At 38.7% G+C, this 25,136-nt stretch overlaps 1 protein-coding gene across 10 annotated transcripts in view; it reads right to left on the bottom strand.

The window, feature by feature from the left end:
• ARB2A (ARB2 cotranscriptional regulator A) overlaps positions 1-25,136 on the bottom strand; it is a 262,147-nt gene that overhangs the window by 99,473 nt on the left and 137,538 nt on the right. For all 10 annotated transcript variants that reach the window (XM_069002274.1, XM_069002273.1, XM_069002270.1 and 7 more), the window contains one exon: positions 8,989-9,108. In XM_069002274.1, coding sequence (XP_068858375.1) covers positions 8,989-9,108 — 120 coding nt within the window. The remainder of the gene's footprint in view (positions 1-8,988; positions 9,109-25,136) is intronic.

Below are 25,136 nucleotides of genomic sequence, written 5' to 3'. Positions count from 1 at the left end.
TTAGCAGGTACCAAATTCAAAGAAACTTTAGAAAAAAAAAAATCTAGTACTACTCTGGTTGCATTGACCAAAATGCTGCACATCAGAACAAGGATAATGAAATTCATCCTGAGATAATTATGTTAACTGCACTTAAAATACTGAGTTCAATTCTTAGCATACTTCCAAAGAAATGTTGACAAATAGAACTGAATTCAGATAGGCATAAGAAATAAAAGTTTAAAAGACCTAGTTATATAAGCTGAGCTACAAAAGAACAAGTGGATGAAAGTATGAGAACAAATGCCAAAGATCACAAAACTCTTCAGGCAGAAATCTGTATGTTCACTATGTAATGCATGGATTTTAAAACAATGCAAAGAGGTTATAAAAATATAAAACTAGTGAGGTGATGCAACTCTAGAAAAATTTCTCCAAAGAAAGGCAGAAAGTGTTGCGCCTTTGACCATCAAATCCCATAGGCTACAAACACGTATTTCCAAGTAACTGGATTTCCGAGTAACCCTAACTTTTACTCATATCCAGTTCTTTGCTTATTTCATAACTAGCACGCCAACTTTGGTGTCGAACCAGAAAATTAATATGAACAGTAAAAGGAGATGAAAAGTAATGATGGGTGGTGCCAACAATTACTACTCAGTATAGAATTCCAGGAAACACTGTCCTTCTCCTTTTGGAAAGAAGTGGGGAAGGGGCATATGCACAGCTAGCCTCAGACCATGGTCTGAGCTGAATGAAGCATGAGATACCATATTAACAAATGATTAAGAGGAAACAAAATGTAATGAGGCTGAGCACGTTACCGAGAGCAAGGTAACGAGGAGGGATGAATATTCAAAACACGAGTCTGTTCTGGAAGTGGCCAATGCTCAGGCTTTCACTGCTGCCATCCTCTACTATCATCCAGCAGCAAGGCTAACAGGGCTGCAGATGAACTGAGGAAGGTGATGCCTACATGGCATTTACACTAAACCACCAAAAAATTAAAAAGGACATGCAGTTATGATGCTATGAACTGTGTTGCAATCGTTCATCATTCCTCTGTCTCTTCCCATTAGAGCATTCTTCCAGATTGCAAGCTCTTTAGGACAAGGCAATGCTATGTGATTGCTACCACAATGCAAATGGGTAATAAAAATAAATGCTAGGAAGTGAACTAATTATGCCAGTGTATGCCTGTCAGAGTGTTTATTTAGGCTGAGTGGCCTAAAATGTTTCTCTGCTCTGTATTAAAATGGGCAATGTATGCATACAAATACATATATGTGTACACACACACACAGAGTCCTTACGTATCAGTAAAAGCCAAATGTGATCAAGAAGCTGTTCCCAGTACAGTAGTGACATGTATACTTCAGTATTTTTTGGTCATTCCATCATTTAATTTCCTTACAGTCACAAACCCTCACCACAGGATCTGCTATACCTGTTGCTCTCTACCTCAAGCTGAAACTTGTGCATTTCAAAAAGCATTAGCAAAAAAGAGTCCACTGTTTCCAAAAACAAGTCTACTCCCAAACTCCTCTGTTATTCAAGGTCAATGGGACAAAGAGGTTGGAGAGCAGTGCTGTGGAAAGGGAGCTGGGGGTCCTGCTTGATGGCAAGTTGAACATGAGCCAGCAGTGCCCCGGCAGCCAGGAGGGCCAAGCGTGTCCTGGAGGGCATCAGGGACAGCATCACCAGCCGAGCAAGGGAGGGGATTGTCCCACTGTGCTCTGCACTGGGGCAACCTCACCTTGAGTGCTGGGGGCAGTTTTGGGTGCCACAATATAAGAAAGATAAAAAGCTATTAGAGAGCGTCCCAAGGAGGGTAATGATGATGGTAAAGGGCCTTGAGGTGAAGCTGTATGAGGAGTGGCTGAGGTGACTTGGTCTGTTCAGCCTGGGGAAGAGGAGACTGGGGGGAGGCCTCATTGTGGTCTTCAACATCTTCAGGAGGGGAAGAGGAGGAACCTCTTTGCTCTTGTGACCACCTACAGCATCTGAGGGAATGGCAGAAAGCTGAGTCAAGAGAGGTTTTGTTTGGGTGTCAGGAAAAGGTTCTTCACACAGAGAGTGGTTGGGCACTGGAACAGGCTCCTGGGGAAATGGTCACAGTACCAAGCCTAATAGAGTTCAAGAAGCATTGGGATAACACTCTCAGGGACATGTTGTGGTTCTTGGGGTGTTCTGAGCAGGGCCAGGAATTGGACTTGATGATCCTGATGTGTCCCTTCCATTACAGCATATTCTTTGAGTCTATGATTCTAAGTAAGGAGGAAGGAAAAAAGTTGTTTGCAAGCACTGGTGTTAAGAGGTTTGACCTGTTTTTGGTTAAAACTCAGCTATTCCAGTGGAGTGAGCCTTGAGTAAGAGAAGCATTGACTCCAGAAAAATTAATCCAAAAAGGGGTCCAATTGTTCATGGCTGAAATTATGCACCTGCATATGGTGGTTTTCACAGGAACACAGACTCGTGGGTCACACCAAGGACAGACAGTCTCAGCCAATTACTCACATAACTCTTGCCATGTGTGGGTCATGCTTGGCAGCAGCTTTACCCCAGTCCTTTTCCCAAGAAGGACTTTCTAATCCAATGGTGAGAAACCTAATTCCATCCTAAATTTATTCATGACCAGTTTTAATCCATTTGTTCCTGTGCCAGCATTGTTCTTTGGCTTATATGGCTCTCCGTCCTTGCTGTTTATTCTCTTGATGTATTTGCTGAGTGCTACCAATCCCTCTAAGCTTTCCTTTACCAGGCTGAACAAGCCACGCTTTTAAACTCTGTTTCGGCAGCAAATACAAAGCAGATGCTGAACCTTCTCTTTCTAGATATAGCTACCGAAGTTAATGTAAGAGCACTAGCAATTTACACAGCTCTTTTTATGGCTGATAAGTCCAAAGGATGTGTGTATTGTCTCTATGGCTATATTGATTTTGGTGCTTGTGATAGGTAGGACCTGTCCATGCCGGCACCATGTCACAGCAGGTCTGAGGATCTGTCATTGTTTCTGGCAAAATACGCTTTCCAATTATTTGAGTGTACCAACACCTCTTCCCCATATCTCTTCCAGACTGACTTAATCCTCCCAAATGTCTCAAATTACCTCAGATGAATCACAGCAGCATGCTGGACAGCATTAATACTTCCCTTCCTGGGACAGAAAGAGCAAACTAATCGCACTATCACATTTGACTCTTTTGTTACGTTAGCTGGTCATTCACTTACAGCCACTGGCCATGAAGTCATCTGAGGACTTCTCCAGCTCTGCTGTTCTCTGTTGATGAGATTGCTCTTTGTGCACAAATGCAGATGACTGGCCAGCCAATGCCTAACTGTCCTGAAGTTTGTATTATTTCCTTTAATTTCTATTACTGCAGAAATTCTACTTCTGAATACCAGTGGTGACTTCATCACTTAATGCCAGGACCCAATTTCAGGAGCACATACTTCATTTGTGTGCCCACGTCCATAACAAGAATACTAAAAAAATCTGCATCAAGGCTAGAGACCGTATTCCTGTCTAACCCTTTTTTATACAATCTATCACTGCCTCCTCCATTAGCTTCTCTTGTCCACCCTTATTTCTCATTTGATCTTTTGCAGATGAATGAGCGTTTTTCCAAGAAGGACAACAATGAATAGCTGAAATAAATAACCAAACAGAATTAAGATTTCATTTTTACTTTCAGGCTTGTTTTTCTGAGTGTATGCACTAAGTCTGACCTGACTCACTTATTCTAAGTGTCTAACACAAAAAAAAATGAGACCTAAACCAGGTGGAGTTGGGTGAGGTGACTTGTACAAAGACTGGACATATAAGCCAGGCCCCCATAAACCTTCAAGACAGCATCCCACACTGCTCTCCCAACTGACATTCAACACCTAAAGTGTCTTTTTTTTTCTTTTTTCCTGTCCTTTTTTTTTCCCAGTTAAATGCTCACAAAGCTTTAAAGCATAGTGGTATTTTGCTTTTGTCTTCACAATACAGACTCTGGTCACTTGGGTGTTTTTCTTCTCAGCTGTCTAATTCCAGCTCTCTCCCATGCTTCCTACAGCCATCGCAGATCTTATGTTATCTCTACCACGCATCAGTAGATGTATTTCAATTTAATATGTCAGCCAGGGGAATTAAGAGTTGTATGTCCACAGTACCCACTCATCAATTTTTCCAGGCAAACTGAATTAAAAAATAAGTAGATATATTTATATAAGTATATATAAAAAGCCAAATATAACAAACCATTCAGTCTGAGACTTCAGGAAATTAAATTAATGAGAAACTAATGACAGGTTCAAAGCCTAGTCATTAAGTTTCTTAAATTGCATTTTGCCTGTGCCAGAATACTGATTCAGCCTCAGAGACTCACAGGTAGCTCAGCAGGTGCCTGTCTATCATCATTATTATGGCACCTATCAGTGCCAGCCAGGGCCAGGTCCTTGCCATACTCAGCACAATACATCAAAATGAAGTGGCAGCATATTGCAGAGAGTATCTCAAAATGACGGACCTAAAATTATTTAAAATTGCCAAAATTGGCAGATTTGATGGAATTAGGACTCTACAGTGGATGCCATAATTTGAACAGTGTGTTTTAAGGGTTTGCATTTTAACAAAGCTCGCTAAAATGATGCCCTCCTCCCCCCCTCCTTTTACCCACACCTTTGTGCAAATTATCAATATATACACTCAATATTTTAGCCAAAAGACCCTAATGAATAGTTTTTCACCTGCTAAAGACAATGAACCTACCCTCCTTCTCCTAGTTATTACATTCCCCTGTGTACCTTGCAGTTTTACAGCAATGGAGGTACCATTAATGATTCTCACAATTTTGTCATGATTCCCATGATACTTGGTATTTTTTTAAAAGATATCATTTAACTAAAATTAAAACAAAAAAGCTACACCTCTAGTTATAAGATTATGAGGAAACAATTGAAAATGCAAAGCCTAGGGTCTCAGAAATACAGGAAACAAACAACAGAAATCTTCCACAAAGATTCTCCTGTGTGGGTCTTTCATGCAGGCAATGACAAGGAAAAACATTCTTTTTAAGGCAAAATAATTGTAAACCCACGAAATTTGGCAGAAAAACTCAAAGGAGGCGTTGTACCAGAAACTTCTTATTTTCTGTAAACTAAATATAAAATTGACTCCGTCAACTTGAAATTCTCACTTTCTGTTAAATTTCTTAAAATTATTATAAGATCCGAGTGGGGAAAGTTCCACAATTTACCACCAAGTAAAGCAAACTGCTTCTGAAAATAAATCCTTGACTACACTGTGCAAGGGATAACAGAATTAAGAAGCTGAGCTGTGTTCATGAATCATGGCTTGAGTTTTTCAATATCAGTAATTAGCAATTAGCAAAACACAATGACCTAACAATTGTTTTTAGTGCTGTGCATTCAAAAAGTAATTTACGTGTAGATATTATCACATGCATGTTTAATTTCAAACCACAATTACACCAAGTTTTAATTACTAAATATTAAGATGCATTCTAACATACGGCTTATGATTTACCATTTGTAATTCAACCTACAAACAACAGAACAACAATAAAACTTAATACATTTGTTGGTGAAACTTTATTTCCCCCACATTTTAATCACTTTCAATTATTCCCCTAGTAATCTATGACACAACAAGGTACAGAAAATGTGTACCTATGTTGCAGTAACTGGGTAACAGTTTCTTTGTATTTAGGGATGATATTGCAGACTCACCCTATTTTTCTTAATATCTTGCAATCACAGACACAAGAAAATGTAGATCAAAAAGCTGCAAAGATCAATACAATTTTTATTTGATGTGGCACATATTTTAAAATTGCAGCCAAGCTTTACTTGTTTGTTTAATGAAGGACTTCCAAAACACAGCCTCATTTTTATGGTGAGAAGAAATTTGGAATGAAGACCAAGCTTTGGCCACCAAAGTTTTGTAAATAAAAATGATCCTCCTTTTATACCAATTTCATATGTGATGGTCCTACTTGCTCTCTTTTCACTTTGAGTTTCCCAACAAAGTGCATGCCAATCAAGGGATAAGGCAGAGCAGGACTGCCTTTCCTGTGCTACCTCCCTCAGCACCTTCAAACAAAGGAGCACCTGGATGGGTACTGCCTGTGCAAGGCTGAATGTTTTCTCTGCCTTTTCCTGGGAGAGCAGCAGCTCCTCCCACATGACTCTATGAACGTCCATGAACAAGACAGCTTTCGCTGGGTTTTTCAGTTTAATGCCGGAACATCCTGTTTTCACCAAGAGCCTTGCACTTTGATGAAGTGGCAAGCCATGGCTGAGACGACTGCAAGCCATCATGACAGACCTCGCTGCACTGAACATGGAAAGTTGACTAAAAAGATATCAATTGAAAACAAGTATTTTTGGATATTTTTTGCTTGTTTTTTCTTTTCCTGTTGGCAAAATAAAATTCAGAGGGCTCAGGCAGAAACCTTCACTCCAAATTAAAGCCATATGTTTCACACTGCTCTCCCGTAAGAGGCAAGGATGCAGAAGGAGCAGCTGGGCAACAGGTCTCCATAACGACTGTAACCTACAATTTCATGAATCAGTTAGCCCAAAAACTTGCAAAGGAAGTGTAGAGGTGGTACAGTTGCTATATGGTGTAGCTGCTCTATCAACCTCATCATCACCCCCACATGAATCAGAGAAGAAAGTGAAGTGATCGAAAATGTATTTGTCATAAGACAGTAATTGCCCATCAGCTGCTGCATTTCTTTTTGGAGCTCACTGCAATTACTAAGTGCCGTATGGATATAAAGTTTAAGAGAAAGGAGATGATAACAAAATAAAATCTTAGAAATTAATACTGCAATAAAATAGTTCAGGGTTTATTTCAATCGTATGTCCTTCAGTGTACAAATTATTTAATCAAACTGCTTTCAGTAGAACTCAAATATCAAACTACCTCTGCCTAAACCAAGTGCTCATATCCTTTGATTTTTTAGAAAAACATTGGGTTACATTAAAAATACATTCCAGGTCTAGTTTTGCATGACAGGTATGTGATGTGTCAATGGATATGTATTATATTCTTCCTCTCAGGCATGCATGTCCTGCAGAGACAGCAGACTACAGAAGCTGACCCTTACTGAGACCATCTTGTCTTTCTGACAAAGGTCCTTTTTAACTTCTTACTTACTGGTTGCTTCCTGCGATTGATAAAAACTTTCGCTCAGCTTGTGATAATTTCACAGGCCCTTAGCACCCTGACCCTGGAAACCCCAAGGTCAGAAGTCAAGTCTTGTTCTGAAACATCAGTGTGCTTCATATTAAAGTAGAACAAAAGTGAAGAAATATCCACCAGTGTGACAAGAGAAACCGGCAAAATGGTAATGACACCTTGGTCATCTGTTACCCAGGCCACCTCAAGCCATTGACTGAAATGTGATGGAAAAACTCTCCAAGCCTCCTCCAAGCCTGTTTAGGGAACACTGAGAAAGGTCTCCAGTTGGTTCTTTTTCCTGCCCTCTGCTAAGGGTATGTATTTCTGGGCATCTGGTGGCCCAAACAATGTGGCTTTACAAAACCTACAGAAATTCTGCCAAAATTTTACTTTGGACCCACAAGTTACACCAGAATAACCTAGGCTGAAACACAGAGCAGCTGAAAATCACAACTCAGGAAAGCCAAGACAGAACAACTGCTCCCTAACCTTCATGGCATCTCAAGAGCAACAGGCACATGCACACAACATATTTTTTCCCAAAGATGTGGTTACAGAAGGAGTTATTCACCTTCAAGGTCTCTTAAAAATTTAGTATTTATTGACCAGGTAATAAAATACCTGTGAAAAATGATCAATTCCCAAATGATCTTCAGATCAGGAAAACGAACTTTCTCAAGTCTCAAATCTGTACATGTCATGCATATTTTACACATACTCTTCCAGGACCAGAGAGAAAATGAAAACTGCATTAATTTCAACAACAACAAAAAAGGGGTTAAGGAAAATCTTAAGTTTTTAAAATAATACAAGTAGTCATGGTCTGGATTGCTATTGCTACTTGGAGCAGCATAAGATTAAAACCAAGACACTCATGCATGCTTAACCAACACACTCATGGCATGCTTTTTCTCAACTAAGGCATTCATCTTATGTTCAGGTTAGACATACTGTAATCAACTTTCAGTTAGATTAAACTAACGTGCTGTAGACAAAAGATGTACACATATGTCTGCTGTTTCCTGTGTCTATAAAACCAGCTGTAATGCTCTGCAATTTACTTTTCCGCCATAAACAGGACTCTCACTTTTCTTCAATAAAACACATCCTGATTACACTAGTGTCTTAAAATCACACGAGGAGACTGTAGCTACACTGACAGAATGGTATACAAGTTTAACAGGCAACCTGGTATACCAGCTGGGGTCAAGAGATCTGCCTTTAGAGAAAAGAGTGAAAAACTGACAAACAATGTTCAGCAGTCTTGGCACCAGATGTAGAGCAGTTTTACACTGTGCAAAGTTTTTCCTCACCTTATATCACTGCAGAGCCTAATAAATGGGAAGACAGAAGTCTTTTCAGCAAGTTCTGCAGACCTTTGTAGAAAAACTGCAAAAACTGAATACAATTGCCAAACTTCCCCACATGTTCAGGTCCAATCTATATACAAAAAGCTGCATTTGTTATTGTGACTTTGCTTTAAAACTGTTCTTATATGTCCTCAGTCTCCTATGTCCTCTGGTCTTTCTGCCCCTTAGCAGAAACTGGTGCCTTTCAGTACATAGTCCGCACAAGAAGGGTCCAGTGTGCTCTGTTTCCCCACCAGTCTTTCAGGTCCATGCACACTTGGGACCTTATTGTCTATCTCAAAATGAGAAAAGACACAGTGACCTTCTGGTTGCAAAGAAATCCTGACCAACATGACCACTGGTTCAGTTGTTTCTACCTGGCTACTTTCAAGAAGGTGACCACAAAGAATGTTGAAAATCTGTGACAGTCTTCAGGAAAGAAGGCAATGGAGAATTCACACTTACCAACTCTACAAAGGCAAGTCCACCATAACTGTGAGCAACAAAAAACACGTTCTCTGCAGCTGACTGGGAAATAAAATGGTCCCAAACATAAATAGCATGTTCTTCAGGAGAGCCATTATCCTGCAGAAAGAAATTGTTTGTGACAATTATCTTTTAAAAAATGGCACGTCTGTCTAAAAGCAATGTGTTCCTATATGTTAGAATGCTTGTTAAAGATCAAATGAATACACACTAGAATAAAAAAAAGAACAGATTCTTTTGTCTAAATAAAGAAAATTCAAGATTGCAATTTAAAGGCAGCAAAACTGTTGCTTTTTCAGTTTACTTTAATAAATATAACAAAAACTATGTATCGGCAAAATTTTTTGTAAATACCATGATGACAATTCTGCTAAACAAAGGCATTCATAAGAACGATAAGCTACAGCTCGGATTTTCATTCTTTTTACAACTCTTTGTCAAATGTTTGTTCAATGATGGCTTGTTTAAAGTGCTTATGCCTTAGACTGATAAAACAAATAAAAACAGGTAGGAACAATATAAATACATAATCATAGAATAATGTAGATTGGTAAAGACCTATAATTTCAGTTTTTACCTTTTTTTTTTCCCATATTATGAGCCACTGAAAACCTGAATTAAGATTAAAGTAATGGCATTTACAGCTACTCTTTTAAATGTTACTTTTTGTGACTGCAGATTATGAGACACAGTGCAAATAAAACACCTCTTGACCGGTGGCAGCCATTACTTTGGAATTTTTGGTAACTAGGGGACCACCTTTTCTTATTATTGAACAAGACTTTGTCAAAGCCAGCCAATGTAAGAGTCACAGAAGGCACTAGAGTGACACACACTGATTTTAGTGTACTGTGATCAAAACTCGCAGTTGTGTACTCCTATCTTAGAGACTCTTGGCAAGCACCATACCCCTCTGTATTTGCATTATTTCTCGGGTTGTTGAGGTCACACCTACAAATTTGGCCTAGTCTCAGGTGACAAGAATAAGATGCTCTGCTAGGTACCCTGCTCCATCAGTATTTCACACACCCAGGACAACAATGCCGGCTCATTCCAGGCTCTTCAATGCCAGAAAGAGCTGATCAGTCAAGGTCATGTAATTTCCTAAAATTTGCATCCCTTTTCCCTTTGCTCTGCTCCACCAACTTAATATCCTGACTTGACTCAGAGATAGACAACAAATGCCTCATTTCCTTATGAAAAAGGAAGCACAAACCAGTAAAAGCCACTGGCATCTAATTACACAGTGTGAATTACTGAAATTTATCAAGAATATTGAAGTGATCCAGATCTCAATTCTGTTCTGTAACTCAGTTTTGAGGATTTAAGCTCTTATAAGTGTCTAAAATCAGTGGGAAGAGACACAACTAGATAATCTGGTGGATTTTGGCTTTTATTTCTCTTTTCATGCCCTGTTTCCTACATAAGAGTGAGATGGCTGCAAATCTTTTATGGATTCTGACTCAAAGTTTTTAGAATAATGATGTGCTTTTACGCTTTTCCACTATGGCAGCAGTGATTAAAAGCCAGAAAAACCTGAATTCCTCTTATTCCTAGACAGATTCTGCTCTTCATTGACTATGACAGAAAGCAGTTTTAACTAATTATGTATCACCTATTGTAAACCACATCAATGTGAGAAAGGACTTACTCCAAAACTGTTTGTTGCTGTTTTGAAATTTTATTGTATAGATAGGTAAAGATTCCTTCCTTTGTGAGGAACGAGGGAAGTTTTTAAAAAGAAATTACATAAAGAAAATATGATTGACAGACCAGTTATTGAGATAAAGCTGAAGAACAACTTGAACAGGAGTCTCCTATGTAAAAGTGATATACTCTAGAATACGTATGGAAAAAGCATATTAAAACACTGGGAAAGTTTTAAAATTACTAATTTATAAAAGATATATCTTCGTTAGATACACAGGATGTACTTGTTTTTCAATAATGATGTTACCACTGATACCCTTACCAGCAATTTTTATCTAGGTACCCAATGCTGTTTTAACATTCTGAAAAAAAGAGGACGTTGTTTCTGCTTAATATAGCATTTTCAGGTTACTCTGTATTTATTATTCTACACCCTGCTGATAAAAGCACACAGTTTTCAATTCCACAAGACTAAAGACATCAGCAAAAAGCTTCTGAACTCAGCCCAAAAAAGCTTTCACCAATCAAAGCATAACCAGTGGTCTAGTAAACCAAATTAATAACTGCACAGCTTCACAGTCCAGTACAAAGACTCAACAGGATTCTATAAAAGCAAAAAGAAATGAGCTAGAATGAGTTAAATATAGACTGTAAGTACAGTTTCCTTTATTACCGGTTAAAAAAAAAGCCATAAAATGTCAGGATAAACTGGGTTGCTGCACCTTCTGCTAAACCCTAAACAAGGTAAGAAAAGCACTTATGTGCAAGAAGGAGTTTGTAGGAGTCCTATATGTTTAGAAGAAAAGCTCTTTCTTCAGAGCATCTGCTTATTTTTCCCTTTGTAACAAGCCCATATTACAACCACGTCAGACTTGGTACCAAGTCTGTACACGAAACATCCAGCTGCAGGAGCAGAGCACCTTAGGATTTCAAATTGCACTGAGTCTGTGAGGTTCAACCTCCATTGCCTGGCTTGGATTAAATTATGAGACTGGATGCTGCATTTTCAGTATGAAAGGTGACAGTCTCAGGCAACTGTTGCTTTCTGTAATTTCACTGCAGCTAAATTGAATGCACTTATACAGAACATTGTTAAATTATTTGATAGAGAGGGGGTCTCTTGGTCAGACTTTACTTAACTACCTATACAAGTGTACAGAAGTGACTGGAGATTGCCTGGAGAAATCACACTACGCACCTCAAAAGTCACCTCAGGTTGAATGATACCTGTTTCTGGAACAGACTGGAAAAGGTGCTGGGAAACTTGAACTTAGATTTCCAGCTGCTGAAAGCTGGTCACCCGTAAGAGGTAACTATACGTCAAAATAAGCAGTCTGGTTCTTTGGAGTTGTGGAAGTCATAGTTCTGGGTCTTCATTCCTCTGAAAACCGTTCCTCTTGATCAATATATATATAATTAGACATGAAAGTAAAAAAAAAGACTAAGAACCATATTATGTGAAAAGGCTATCGTGCAATGTTTATCTAATACAAAGTAGCCCCAAACAAGGCTATTTCTGGGCCATCCATTGGGCAGAAAAGTGGAGGGAGTGAACTCAGATTTTGGTCTGTCATTTTTTCCAGTATTGCTAGTCCTAGGAGTAGAAAGGTATATAACATTTTAATGGCTGGAGCCATTAAGTATACACAGATAAGCAGTATGCACACCGTGAATACAATATTATATCCTGTTGCATTCAAAAAATTAGGTTAAATTTACCAATGTAATATCACAGTCATTAATTGTTAAATACCAGATTGAAGTGGTGCAGTAACTGAAGCCTTATCAATTATGCCAGATTCTAACACCTAGACATTGCAAGGTCTGCAGTTATGATGGACTACCTGAGTCGATAACACATGGAATTGTCTAAACAACATTTGCATATTTGTGTAATTATTTCCTAAGGTTAATTAGCTCCTGCAAAGCAGCTTGCCCTTTGAGACTGCTTACTGTGACAGGTTCACATATTTTGTGTTTCAGTGCCAAATTTTCCCTTTTTTCCCCCTTTTTTTTAAAGTAATCTGTTGCTAGAAAGTTACAGATGCGGCAAGATCTGGAGGCCTTGAACCACCATCAGCTTTACTTGGGCAGAGCAGCTCAGATCCCCATCCTAAACTTCTAATACATAAAAACTAAAAAAAAAATCACATAAAGGAAAAAAAAAAAGAATAAAACATGTAGTTTTCAGATCTGGTAACCTTCTACTTTGGCTTTTTTTTTAAAATCAAGGAGTAGAAATCACATTTTTCTGAGACAAGTGAAAAGTGCACACATCTAGGGAAATATGCCATACAACTGAACAGCTTTTTAACCATTTATTTGAAGGTGCTTTCTCTAATTACCACGTATCACAGCAAAACAATTTCTCCTTCTAGCTTGATATTTGTAAACAAGTATGGTACATGAGTTAAATATGGGAGAACAGAACCGCACACTGGCTGGGAAGCAGAAGGATGCAGAAGGCTCTGATCTCCTATCCCTGGAGATGTTAGCTCTTTCCCACCAGCAACACCTTGACAGTCACATACAGCTTATCCCATTGCCTCAGGGAGCCTTGGGGCAGGCAAACTTTTGCAATCCCCCCCAAAACTTCCAAAAAATCATTACATTAAAATTCATGTAAGTATAAAAATACCCTGTTACAACAACACCCGTCATGAGTACTAAATAATGCTTATCACTTGCTGCATTTTTCTCATCCCTTTTGCAAATATTTGCTTTACATGAGACAAAAACTTTTTCACTAGAGTGGAACAAAATGAAACAACCTAATGGGTTACTATCACCCAAGCAGCTCCAAAGTTCAGTGCAGGACATGGTCTAAGAGGCTTTTGTCATGGATTAGGAACTAATTTAGTGACCCCCCCAAACCAAGACTCTCCCAAACCAGACACTGCTCCTCCCACCCCTCTTCTGGTGGGAGACAAAAATCAAAGTTTATTGGTTGAGATAAGAAAAATTTACTGGAAACAGCAATGAGATAAGAAAACAAACAGTAACAGTAATGATATTAATAACAAAAGTATACAAAAAAGAAGGTGATTTACATGCAAAAAAATGCTCACTGAGCCTGAGCTGACCTGGTGTGACCCCGCGACAATCCACAAAATGGCAGACAGACCCTCCTCACCCATGCTTTTCTTCTGACCACAAGCTGCACCCCCCCTTCTGGGAAGTAAGAATCCCTCATTTTTGCCCTGACAGTGACAAGAGGTGATCTAGAATAATAACCTACACATGCCCACATGGGTCCAGGCTCCATGCCCTCACAGCTACTACATAAACATTAACTCTGCCCTGGCTGAGAACCAGGACAGCTCTGAGTGCAAGAAAGCCATAACAGAAACAAAAAAACCAGCCAGCATGTGATTTCTGCCACACTCCCCCACCCCCCGCCCCCAAAGACAGGAGATAGGTTATTACAACCAGAGAAGACGATGAAAATAAGGAGAGGATATAAACTGAAAACAGGAAAAGAAGTGAACGTAAGCATCTTGTATTAATGTATTTCTGCAGCATGAGTATGTGAAGACAAGACTTGGAAGTGTCTAGTCAGAACACTTAAGAAGATTTTGACTTTAATTGAGAAATTCCAGTGTATCAGGAAGCACCTCATCTATGCAAAAATCTTTCTTACCTTTTCAATCACGGAGCTGAGAGAAATCTTGCAAAGTTATTTGGGAAAGGTTCCCTGCTTCAGTCCGAGCGGCCATCCCAGGAGACAGTAGGACATTTTATTAAGGGTAGGAATTGTATTTCTGCTTTACTCACTGACATGGGCAACACTAATCTGGACACTACATGTATGGAGATACATAAAAGTGAAGACGGGTTGGCTCTTGCACAACTCATAAATAACTGGGCTTTTAGGAAGCATGACAATAGCCATGCCACAGAAGTATCTTCTATACAGGGGCAACTGCAGCTGTGTGAAACCAGACAAAAGGAGGCTGCAGAAACAAACACCAAGACCATCTCAGCAGCAAAGCAGTTGTGAGTGGGGGAGATAATAGTGGACAAAAAGTGACAGTGGAGGCAAATGATACCAAATCTTAAATCTGACAACATGTATCTAAAATTCAGTTTAGCAGGTCATGTAAGGAGCACAGGAAAGAAAGGATGATGAAGACTGAGGAGTGAGTCAAGCAAGTTAATTTTAGTTGTTGTGTCCTGAGTGAGAAAGAGACAACTTGAGAGAAAACAAGAGGAGAAGAAATGAAATCATAGACAGCTGATGTTCTGGCCTTGAAAGTCTGAGTAGAGGACACATTTCTTTCCTCCTTTTATAGGCTCTGTATGGATTTTATTTGCATACTTTGCCATATTAAAACCACAAAACTCAGCAGGATTTGATCAGCTGTGCAGAGTGAGCTCATGGTAACCAGTGTCTGGGGTAGCTCTATGGAAACATAGAGCATTGAATCTGCACTGGTTCAACACTAAAATCATGTAAATGCATGTGAGTGATGTTATTTTATTCAGCATCTGTATTCAGAAATTCCTTACTTATGACCTTAGGGATTAAATCATGAAGTCTTCAGATGTAAAATTGCCAGACTCTTCCACTTGCAGGAAGAAGTGGTGAAATAAAAAGTATACTATCTTTTTAAGGGCACTTTTTGAGGTGGGGGCAAGATACATACTCTGGCAGTAGGTAGCAGCCAGTTTTGAGACAGGAGAGAACAGGTATCACAACAGCTAAGTCTGGTCATTTGTGGAGTTGCAGGATATAAATAGCATAGCCAAGATTGTTATCTGGCACATGCCTTCAGAAAGCAATACAGCAAAGTGACTTAAGGTTGCCTTTATTTTAAATTACAGATCGCAGTCTTATTCTCAAATCTACTTGAGGTGTTTCTGTACAATTTCTTCTGTCTATTTTATTTGTGAATTGGGCTGGTGATGGAAGTGTTCCCAATATTGCTTATGAAGTAAGCGACATGTAATGTTGTGTGCATAGAGTCAGCAGCACAAAGGAAGACCAGAATTCTGACATAGTGCAGTTAAATGTACATGATACTAAGTTAAGGGTAGTCCCACCACCAAAACTGCCAACAATTTATCAGGAAAGCATACAATCTCAACGCTCCTGCTAAAGGAAGAAGTATTCCATGAAACATGCAGTAACTGATGTATCAAACAGCCAAATAAAAGATGCAAATAAAAAATGTATTTGGTGGACTGACACAAAATTTTAATTGCCTCCACCAGTGCAGAGAGGATGAAGGGCTAGTTTGGGAGAAAGTGGTGATACCAGCACTTTGCTATGGTACAACTGCTGAGATTAGGCTTAAAATTACAAGTTTAAGGTAATGCAAGACTGACGTCTAGCCATGGTTTTTATGCTATGTGTTTTGGCTCCTCTCCAGGGCTCCTGTTCTCCCCAGCTCCCACCATAATTACCATTGAAGATGACTTCAGATCCTGTCCCACTTTCCCCACTTCAAATGCAAGCTGGGCTTTCCCTGGTGAGAGTGGTCAGGAAATAAAATTCAGACTTATGCTATATATATATGTATATGGGAAGAGAGCAACATGCTAGGACAGCAGGAGGGAGTTACTTCTCGCCTTAATACTCCAGCTTTATGGCACATGAGAGAAAAAACAAAGCAACTCCAAGACAGAAAGGCATTCTTCCAGCTAAGCCCTTGATCACTACAGTTCCTAACCAATAACCTAGAGCTACTTCTGGATTAAAAAAACCCCAACCCACTCTCATCTCCTGTTTCCAAAGTGCACCAACCATCTTTGCTGGGTAAGGAACAAGCTGGAAATCAAAATCATCTTTCCAATCTTTCGACTTCAAGACCTGACTCCAAGCGCTCACTTAAAATATTTCAACAGGCCTGAAACCTGTTTAACAATGGCCTGAAACCACAGAGAAACATTGTCAGTGTCCACAACCATTTTTTAGAGAGGTGTCAGTGGTCTCAGCTGCATTATTATATCACTGATGTAATACTATACTTCCTTTCTGGCAAACACAGGCCTTCACAAGAGGCCTTTGGAGCGCCACCACGTCAGAACCATGCTGATGTTATATGATACACGAGCATTTTTAGAAGGCTGCTGTTGCAGATGGAATTTCTTAGTTTTGCATTGGAACTGAGGATTAAGCAGGGTGAGTTTGGACACAGATCTGTACAAAAATAAAGACAGCAGCAAACGTTGCCCATGTCGTTTACTCTACAATGACTGACCCTCTCTGCATGGTGAATACCTTCTGCTGCTCTGCTCAAATGCTCTTCTTATTTCTTCAGCTTTTTATTTGGAAATCCAAGTGACTTTATAACCTGAAAGGGTTTGCTGTTTATAAAGTAAATCCCAGATTTCAGGCTAAATTAATTAAGTCTCAGATATTATTATAGCATCATCGCCCTGGTTAAAGCATTGGCTTGTCAGCCAGGGTAAGGCAGTTTTATTAGGCTGTTGTTCCAGTCTGGATCTTCCCATTATTCCTTCTTAGGCTGCACCAGGGGAAGCTTAGGTTAGATGTCAGAAAAAAATTCTTCACAGAAAGAGTGATGGGGCATTGGAATGGGCTGCCCAGGGAGGTGGCACAGTCACAGTCCCTGGGCATGTTTAAAAAAACACTGGACATGGCACCCAGTGCCAAGGTTTAGTTGATGAGGAGGTGTTAGGTCATAGGTTGGACTTGATGATCTCAAAGGTCTTTTCCAACCTAGTTCATTTTGTGATTCTGTTGGAGTCTAGCATGTCTTGCCATCACCACCCAACTGTTGAGTCAAGTGCAAGAAAGGAGACCAAAACCAAGAAAAAATCAGACAAAATCAGTTTCTCAGTGGCTCTTAATTATGACCTTCACCAATAAGTTAGTTATTTTATTATTAAGAGAAGAATGTACGTAAACACAAATATGACATTTGTCTTTTTTAGTCTGGGCACAAGAACATTCCTGACTCACTGAGATGAAAAAGGTACAGGAGAAGAAAATGAATAGGAGGAAGGAGAGTTAATTATCAGAGGAGGTTTTACTTATGAAAAAAACCCCTACTTTCCCTTTTAGCTCTCTGGCAGACTTGTTGATTTTTGTGTATTTTTTCCATTTCCATATAATTTGCAGGGTTCCAGGCAATGGAAGGCTGAATTTGAAGTAGCATGTTCTGGCAAAAATCTTGGAAATCCTGCATGGAGAAACTCCTCAGATTGAAGATGTAATAACAATTCCTCAGACCTGTCCTATCTACACGGTCGTACCACGGCTATGGACAAATACCTGTGCAGTTAATAAGAAAATCCCCATTCGATGATGATCTAAGCACATCTGCCAATCTGTGCAAGTGGACTCACACATTCTAACTTAAGTAACAACTACAACAGCCTGGCCGAAGAGATTACAATTGGCAAAAATACTCAAAGACTGGGGCAGCTGCACTTCAGTACTGTTATGGATATTTTACATCTTTTTTACATCTCCTTGTACTTTTTTCTTTCCAAACTACCCAATCTCAGGGATCAAAATTCTGCCTACAACATATTTCTGCCTAACATAACGAACTCCATCAAACACAGCCTTTTGTATGATCAAATTATGGAAATAAAAGAGTATTTCTTGAACAAACCATCAGGTTGTATCTTCACAAATATCTTCCTTAGCAACTATGTTTCTGGCAATTAACAGATTAATTGTGAGGGCAAGTAAATAAAAATGAATACTTTTATAAAAAGAACTACCTTTGCAAGACACAGAGAGATCATGACAGTCATTTAAATGATTACATGCATTTTACTCAACACTAAAAGCAATTCCTTTGGAAACAAATGCATCTGAAACATTCAAAAACTCTTAATGGAAGTCATGCAGAAGTGTTATTTTTCTATTTCCTATAGTACTTAAGAGCCTATTTTACTCTCCTGTTCTTTCAATCTGTTTATATATTGTAATGAGAAACAGACCTTTTTTTTACCATGCTATTGCAAGAAAAATACCATTTTTGCCAAGAAAAATGCAGCTTTCCCCACCACAGGAAACAACGAATCTACACAAACTTCAACACATTTAAGTAAAATAACAACTCAGTGTTTTCATTAACAGCTATGGTTTCAGAACAAGCCTCAGCTGTAAAGTCTCTGTTAGAGAGTTTATATCTTTTGTGTGAATTCAACTAAATAGAATGGCTTTGCTCTGTACTGTTCTTCACTTCTCCATCTCTATTTATTACACTCAAGAGCAGTTATTAAGTGAAAGCAAGATTTAACAGGCTCAAAGCTATTTGATTTCTCTTAATAAAGACCGCAAAGTGCTCAGTGCTTTACGTAAACTGATACATTACTTACTTAATGCACAGTTATAAAGATTTGCTAAAGTGCCTTAATATGTAGAGGACTATAGTTAATTGTATTTGAAGTAACTGTCATTAGCTTATAAAGTAATTATCTAAAGACAAACACAATCTGAAATTCAGATTTGAATCTTCTGTTGGTTCTCATTTCAGTAAGCTGAAAAGTTGAATGTTTAGCTATTTAACCCTGCTTCTCCTAATTCTGCTTCTCCATTTTCTGCTGCAGATTCACCTCTGTTCTTTTTGTTTCACAATAATGTACCCTAGGAAATGATCTTTCATCCCAATGAGTTGCTAGACAACCTCCAAACTTGCCTGTCGTACCTCTGTCTTGAACTCTGTGGTTCCCTTGTGTTGATTATTTCATTAAAACAGGCTCTTTTCCACACAGATTAGCAAGGCCGTAGGCATTGCAGCAGTGGTGCATTGCTGTCGTTGAACATCATTAGATATTAGATCAACAGCAATTTTCTTCTAACACATTGCAATTTTTTTTAACAACTCAAAACATCCAATTACATAACAGACAGCTTGGCTGTATTTTAAATTAGCACAGATGCTAAAGCTAGGAAATGTAATTCTCAGGATATCAGAACAAAAGGTTCAAAGTAAAAAAGAATTCTTATATACCGTAAGATTATCAGGACTAGACTGTCACACTGTGACCTTCCTGGCGTCTAGCTAATCTGACAATATTTGGCAGAGCATTGTTTCAAATCAATAACTAATTAACAAAGTACAAAAGAAGTTGTACTGTTTTTGAGCCTCCTTGTTAAAAATGGCTTTTGGTTGCACATGGGCAGAAAGGTCACTTTTATGACATCTTCAGGAGTCTTTCAACACCTTGCCACTGTCAGATTAAATTACTTTTAGCAATTAATTGTCATAAATTAAAACAGAAGCACATTTGTTACAGCAGGTTGTTGTAATGACATAGTGAACAGTTGTTTTGATATGAATTTTTTCCACCAACCCTCTATCATACCCTAATTTTTTTGGTTGACCTAACTGGAAAATTGGGAGCAATCTTGTAACTCAGGCTCCATAGACCAAACATTGGGCACCTTATTGAGATTATAGACTGAACAACAACAGAACAGAAATTCCACTGAAGATCCTGAGCATACGTATCTTATATAAAAGATGTACTCTGTGTCTATGCTGCTGTGGGGGGTAAGAAAAATATAAACCCTCAAAAAATCTCAGGGATGTCACTTTTGTTACTGTTATAAATGGTCCTTGATGCCGTGTTAATCCATTATTAGAAAACACCATTCGTTTGATGTATTTTAAAACAAAGATTAAGTGGATTGAACATCTGCAGCCTTTCCCCAATCAAACCATTACTTAGTTTCAGAGACATGAATCTTATTGTAATTTAGTGAAAAAATTTTCTGTTCTTTTAGTTTCTTTTGTTGAACTTCTCTGTATCACAATGCACACATATTGTCCATCTTACAGATTAGTCTTTTAACATTTATCATCTCCAGTCTGAGTTAGCTAAAAACCATTAAATCAGGATGAAAACAGACAACAATCCTAACAGAAGTTCCCTGGATAAACAGGAAAAGAGAAGCAGGACAGACTCTATCCTGCACCACAGAAGAAAAAGACTGGGCAGAAGAATGGACCTGAGCGACTGCAGGATCTCTCCTTAATGGTGTCAGCAGAAAAGCTGTAACCTCAGGAAGTCTCTGGGTAACTTGTCTCTAGTCCTGGTTGCCCTGTAGGAGCTGATTAAGCAGATCTTCAGGATAACTGAGATTCTGGAAGAGCTCTAAGAGCTCTTAAAATGAGCAGCAGAACACTCTTTAACATTCTGTGTTTAACATATTTTTATTTTTTTTGTTGTTAGCTCTATTAGAGCAAAAGCTTCTATACCAACATATTCTAAACCTTAAATCTTGTTTGCAATAAAAGATGAAAATGAGTGGTAAGAACTCACAGCTGCCAGGTACCAGACATCTGGGAAATCCTGCATATTGTGATCCTGTTCAGTGTATCCTAGTACAATGACCAACTACCCAAACTGACTCTACCAAGCAGCATGGACTTGTTTGGAGGTGGCAGCATTCAGACAAAACTGGACAAAAGTTTCTTAAATAATTTGTAACTCTTCATGAACATGGGCACAGCTATAAGAGACGAAGAGAAGCAGAGTTTCTGTACAGGGGCTTCAAGGCAACCTGTAGGTAATGCACTGGCCTGCTGCTAAGATTTGGGGCTCACCTTAAAAACAGCAGTCTAGACAAAGTCTTCTAAGAAGTAGCTGTGCACAGGCTCAATTAAACCACTGTTTGCTGGTGCTTTAACAAAGTACAGCCTTTTAAATTCTGTCATGTCTATCCACTTCTAAACACACACTTAGCAAATAATCAATTTAAATGTCACAGGGTGTTTTTACCCTTTCTGAGAAAAACTCAAGAGCTGCTTTACAGTTTAAAATGAAACCTTGTGGACTCAAATTAACAATGTAGACAAAATCCTGATGAAGATATACCAAAGAAGAGGAAGTAGGAGGGATGTGGGGAGGATTTGTATCCTCTCCATTATTCCAGAACTGTCATGCTAATAACATCTGGACAACATCTGTGAAAAAACTCCTGCTGCTATTTTGCTTGAAGGTCCTTCAGCAAATTCAAGATAATATTCCATCTTGGGGAAATTCTTGATCTCTGAAGAAATCATGAATATTTGTTCAACACCCCAGTGTTAAAAATGCCAAGAAATATCAGTGCCTGTGTGTAGGGGTTTGTATCTTTGAAGTTGCATTTCTGCAGCAGTACTTGTGCAAGACCACATTCCTTCAACTATGCTGATAGCTCAGTAAGCCTCCTGGTCTAAATCACCTCTTCTTGTGGATGGCCAGCCACAACCTCAGTAGTGCTAAATGTTCTGAGATAGTGAAATCTTCCTCTCTTCACAATGTCCACAAAGTCTACCCATAGATCAAATACTACTTTGAGAGCTGAGGTGAAACTTAGTAATGTCAAAACACTGAACTACATCAGCTGGACAGAACCTCTGAGGGTCACCCAGTCCAATTCTATGCTCAAAGCACTTTCAGCCAGGACTGGTCACAACTGCTGTACCTCATACTTTCCAACAAAAGCAAGAAAGAGGGAGCTCTATAGTTCTAGTGTCACAGAAGTATAGAAACATACATTGTAAAAGCTCCCCAAACTTTGATTCAAAGGCACTTGAGGAAGAGTGACTTTCCACTCACTCCAGAGAAGTCCTGAAGACAGCTACAGCACTTTGGACATGAAATAATTTATGTTACTTTCATGCCACAACATTTTCTTTCCAACTTTTGTATGCTCTGTGGACCCACAGTCCAACTGAGGCAGTGGTCATCTTTTGCCATCTGTCTTTGCTAGTCTAGCAAAGCTGAACTCTGCCTGGTCACTTTACCTTTGGGTAGAAACAGCTTTATTTATGGTGTTGTTAATAAATGATGTCATGGTTATTTACCATCACCATAACAGAATAGCAACAGTATCTTAACTTCTGCTCTAGCGATGACACTGTTTGGTGCCCAATTAGACAAAAATCAGTTTACTTGTCAGCCAAACTCTGTAAATCAGCTAGAGTAGTTCAAAACAGAAAGGGAAAGGAAATGGTAAAAGAACGTAATGAGCTAACAGCAAACAGCAGCAGAAAGGTATTTCAGACAAGTGGTGTCCAGGATCAAATCAAATGCTGTTATTTTAAGATCTATCATAGCCATAACTCATTTGCTCACTTAAGGCAATGCAGTCAGAGCCTGTATGCAGTCAGAGCAGCATGCAGTGTCTGAAACCTTGACACAGCCCATTGAGGAGAACTTCACAAAATCTTCACTGGTATGGAATTTAAAGATAATCAGTACTCATTAAATGTAAGCCTACCCTTTTTTGGTAACCAGTGCAAGGGTTGCAATAACACAATCCTGTTATCAAATGTGTTTGTTCATTTTTCAAACAGGAAAAGCGGAGTAGCTAGAGAAGTAGAGAGGTGTCCTACAAAGTGGAATGTGTGAGGGCAATGACGTATCAAAGGGTAAGGCCACAAAATTAATTGCAGAACCTAGAAATCTTTCAAAATTACTTAGGCAGCCTAAGCTTTGCTAAATTTCTTCATTACTTTATTTGATAACTTCAAAAGAATTCCTCAGCAAAATAAAAGAAATAAATATCTGTTGTCTTAACATCTACATGCAATTAAAGCTTCTCTTTTTCCAGGTTAAGAACAGAGTGGTTGTGACACAGTTAAGTGATAATTGCCCACTTTTATAGGACATAGGCTGAACTGGCAAGCTCCATGAAATCAGATTATTCAATTACACAGTAGGTGGAAAAGATAGGAGATAAGAACAAAGAAATGTCCTGGAAGGAGATACCAGTCCAAAAGAGCAAACACACTGCAGATGCATATGAAGTATCAGCTGTATAGCCTGAACTAAATATATTTTAAATTCTTTCCTGTACTGTATAGATGGATATACTGATTAAATCTTTACTTTTAGGAAAAAGAAAACTTTCCAGTCTCATGTATGCTACATCTGTCATAGCCCACATTATGTCAGAGGTCATTTTACACAGTCTACAGGATGCCAAACATGCAAGAATGTGAGTAGCTTTTGTATGCTTTGGGGTAGGTAGATTTGTGTGCATACACTTGCAAATGTACTTGCATGATACTTTTCTCACTCCATGTTTTTGCTAGAACTACCAGACAAGAAGATCTCAAACTGCTGCTTAAGAGCCCAGAAAATCTTCAGTCTCCTCAACACACACAACTCTTCTAAATTCTAAAGACACATCAATCTCACTTTATTTAGTAGTTTCTCTCCAAGCAGTGCCATCGATAGGGAAAACAAACAAAAATTCAAGTCTTACTTGAAAATATAGAAAATATACCTCACTGGGTATCGACAAATTCGTTCTTGCCAAGCACTGATCAAGAAAGACAGAGAAAGAGAATAAGAATCAACTGTTAAACAATGGAAGTGTAGAACAATGTGTCTGAACAGCATGCAGCCCATTCAGGCGAGAAAACCTGCTACCAACACCACTGACCAAAAAAGACAAAAGCATTTTTTATCAGTTTAGAATCCACTTTTAGCCAGGGAGATAGAGATAAAACAAGGATTCAGCTGAGAGAGGAATGGGAAGATTTCTCAAAATTTAGATGAGTTAATGGCTGGAGATAATTGTAAAAAAGACTACTTTAGGAATGACTTCTGCCTGGACATTATGGAAATGAAGTTAACAGCTCTGAAGTTGGTAAAACCTAGTTCTTGGGGAGTGCTGATTGGATACGGAGTTCACTAAGGCATAGCAAAAACAAGAGGACAGTTCTCCTAAGAACTCACAATAAGGCAGAGTGATGACAACAAGCTGATTAAAAGATCAGCCTTGTTCTTCAAGAAGTAAATAATTCAAAATAACATCACACAGTATATAAACTCACAAAAAGTGAGGATTTTAGTTATTAAAATCCTTAACCTGTAAGGACTTTAAAATTAAAATAATTAATTGCTACAATACTTAATTTTTCAAATTTCAGCCACGTATGAATTGCAGGGTAGAACTGACATTTCTTCCTGGGCAGCTTATTCCACATTGTTCCATGCCTCTGTTTCCTCCACTATTTCTAGCCCCTTTGGCAGCCGTCACTGCTGTAGGCAGTCAAGCAGCTTACACAGGAACTACCAGATTTATCTTAATCCCAAAAGATAGGGGTTTTTTTTCCCTTCACATTTTTTCCTGAATATACACTTCGTTTTCTGTAACAGATGAGGTGAAAACATCCTTGAACTTACTGTGCATCCTGTACCCAGTTCCCTGTCTGCTGACATTCAGTTCCTAGACTCCACAAATGTTTTTTTGACCTCCATGCACTGCAGTACAACCCTCATGTCCTCATGTCCTTCTATCCAAAACACATAAATATTTCTAGAGAGGTCTGGTGGGGTGGTATTTCTCCATAGAAAAGCATTATTTTGCTATAACGATATAAGATAGCTACAAATATTTACCACAGATATTAATTTTTGTCATCTCTCAGTATATCAAGGGTCTTATAGCTGACTCGTCCCCAAGAAAAAAACATGTGAAGAACTTTAAAGTTTTGCAAAAAGGTATACTGCTAAATTCTTTCTGCCAATTTTCCCAAACACATTGAAAT

Source organism: Aphelocoma coerulescens (assembly GCF_041296385.1).
Source record: "Aphelocoma coerulescens isolate FSJ_1873_10779 chromosome Z unlocalized genomic scaffold, UR_Acoe_1.0 ChrZ, whole genome shotgun sequence".
NCBI lineage: Eukaryota > Metazoa > Chordata > Aves > Passeriformes > Corvidae > Aphelocoma > Aphelocoma coerulescens.
The sequence above is the reverse complement of the archived record's forward strand: the minus strand, read 5'-3'. Positions and strand labels throughout refer to the sequence as shown.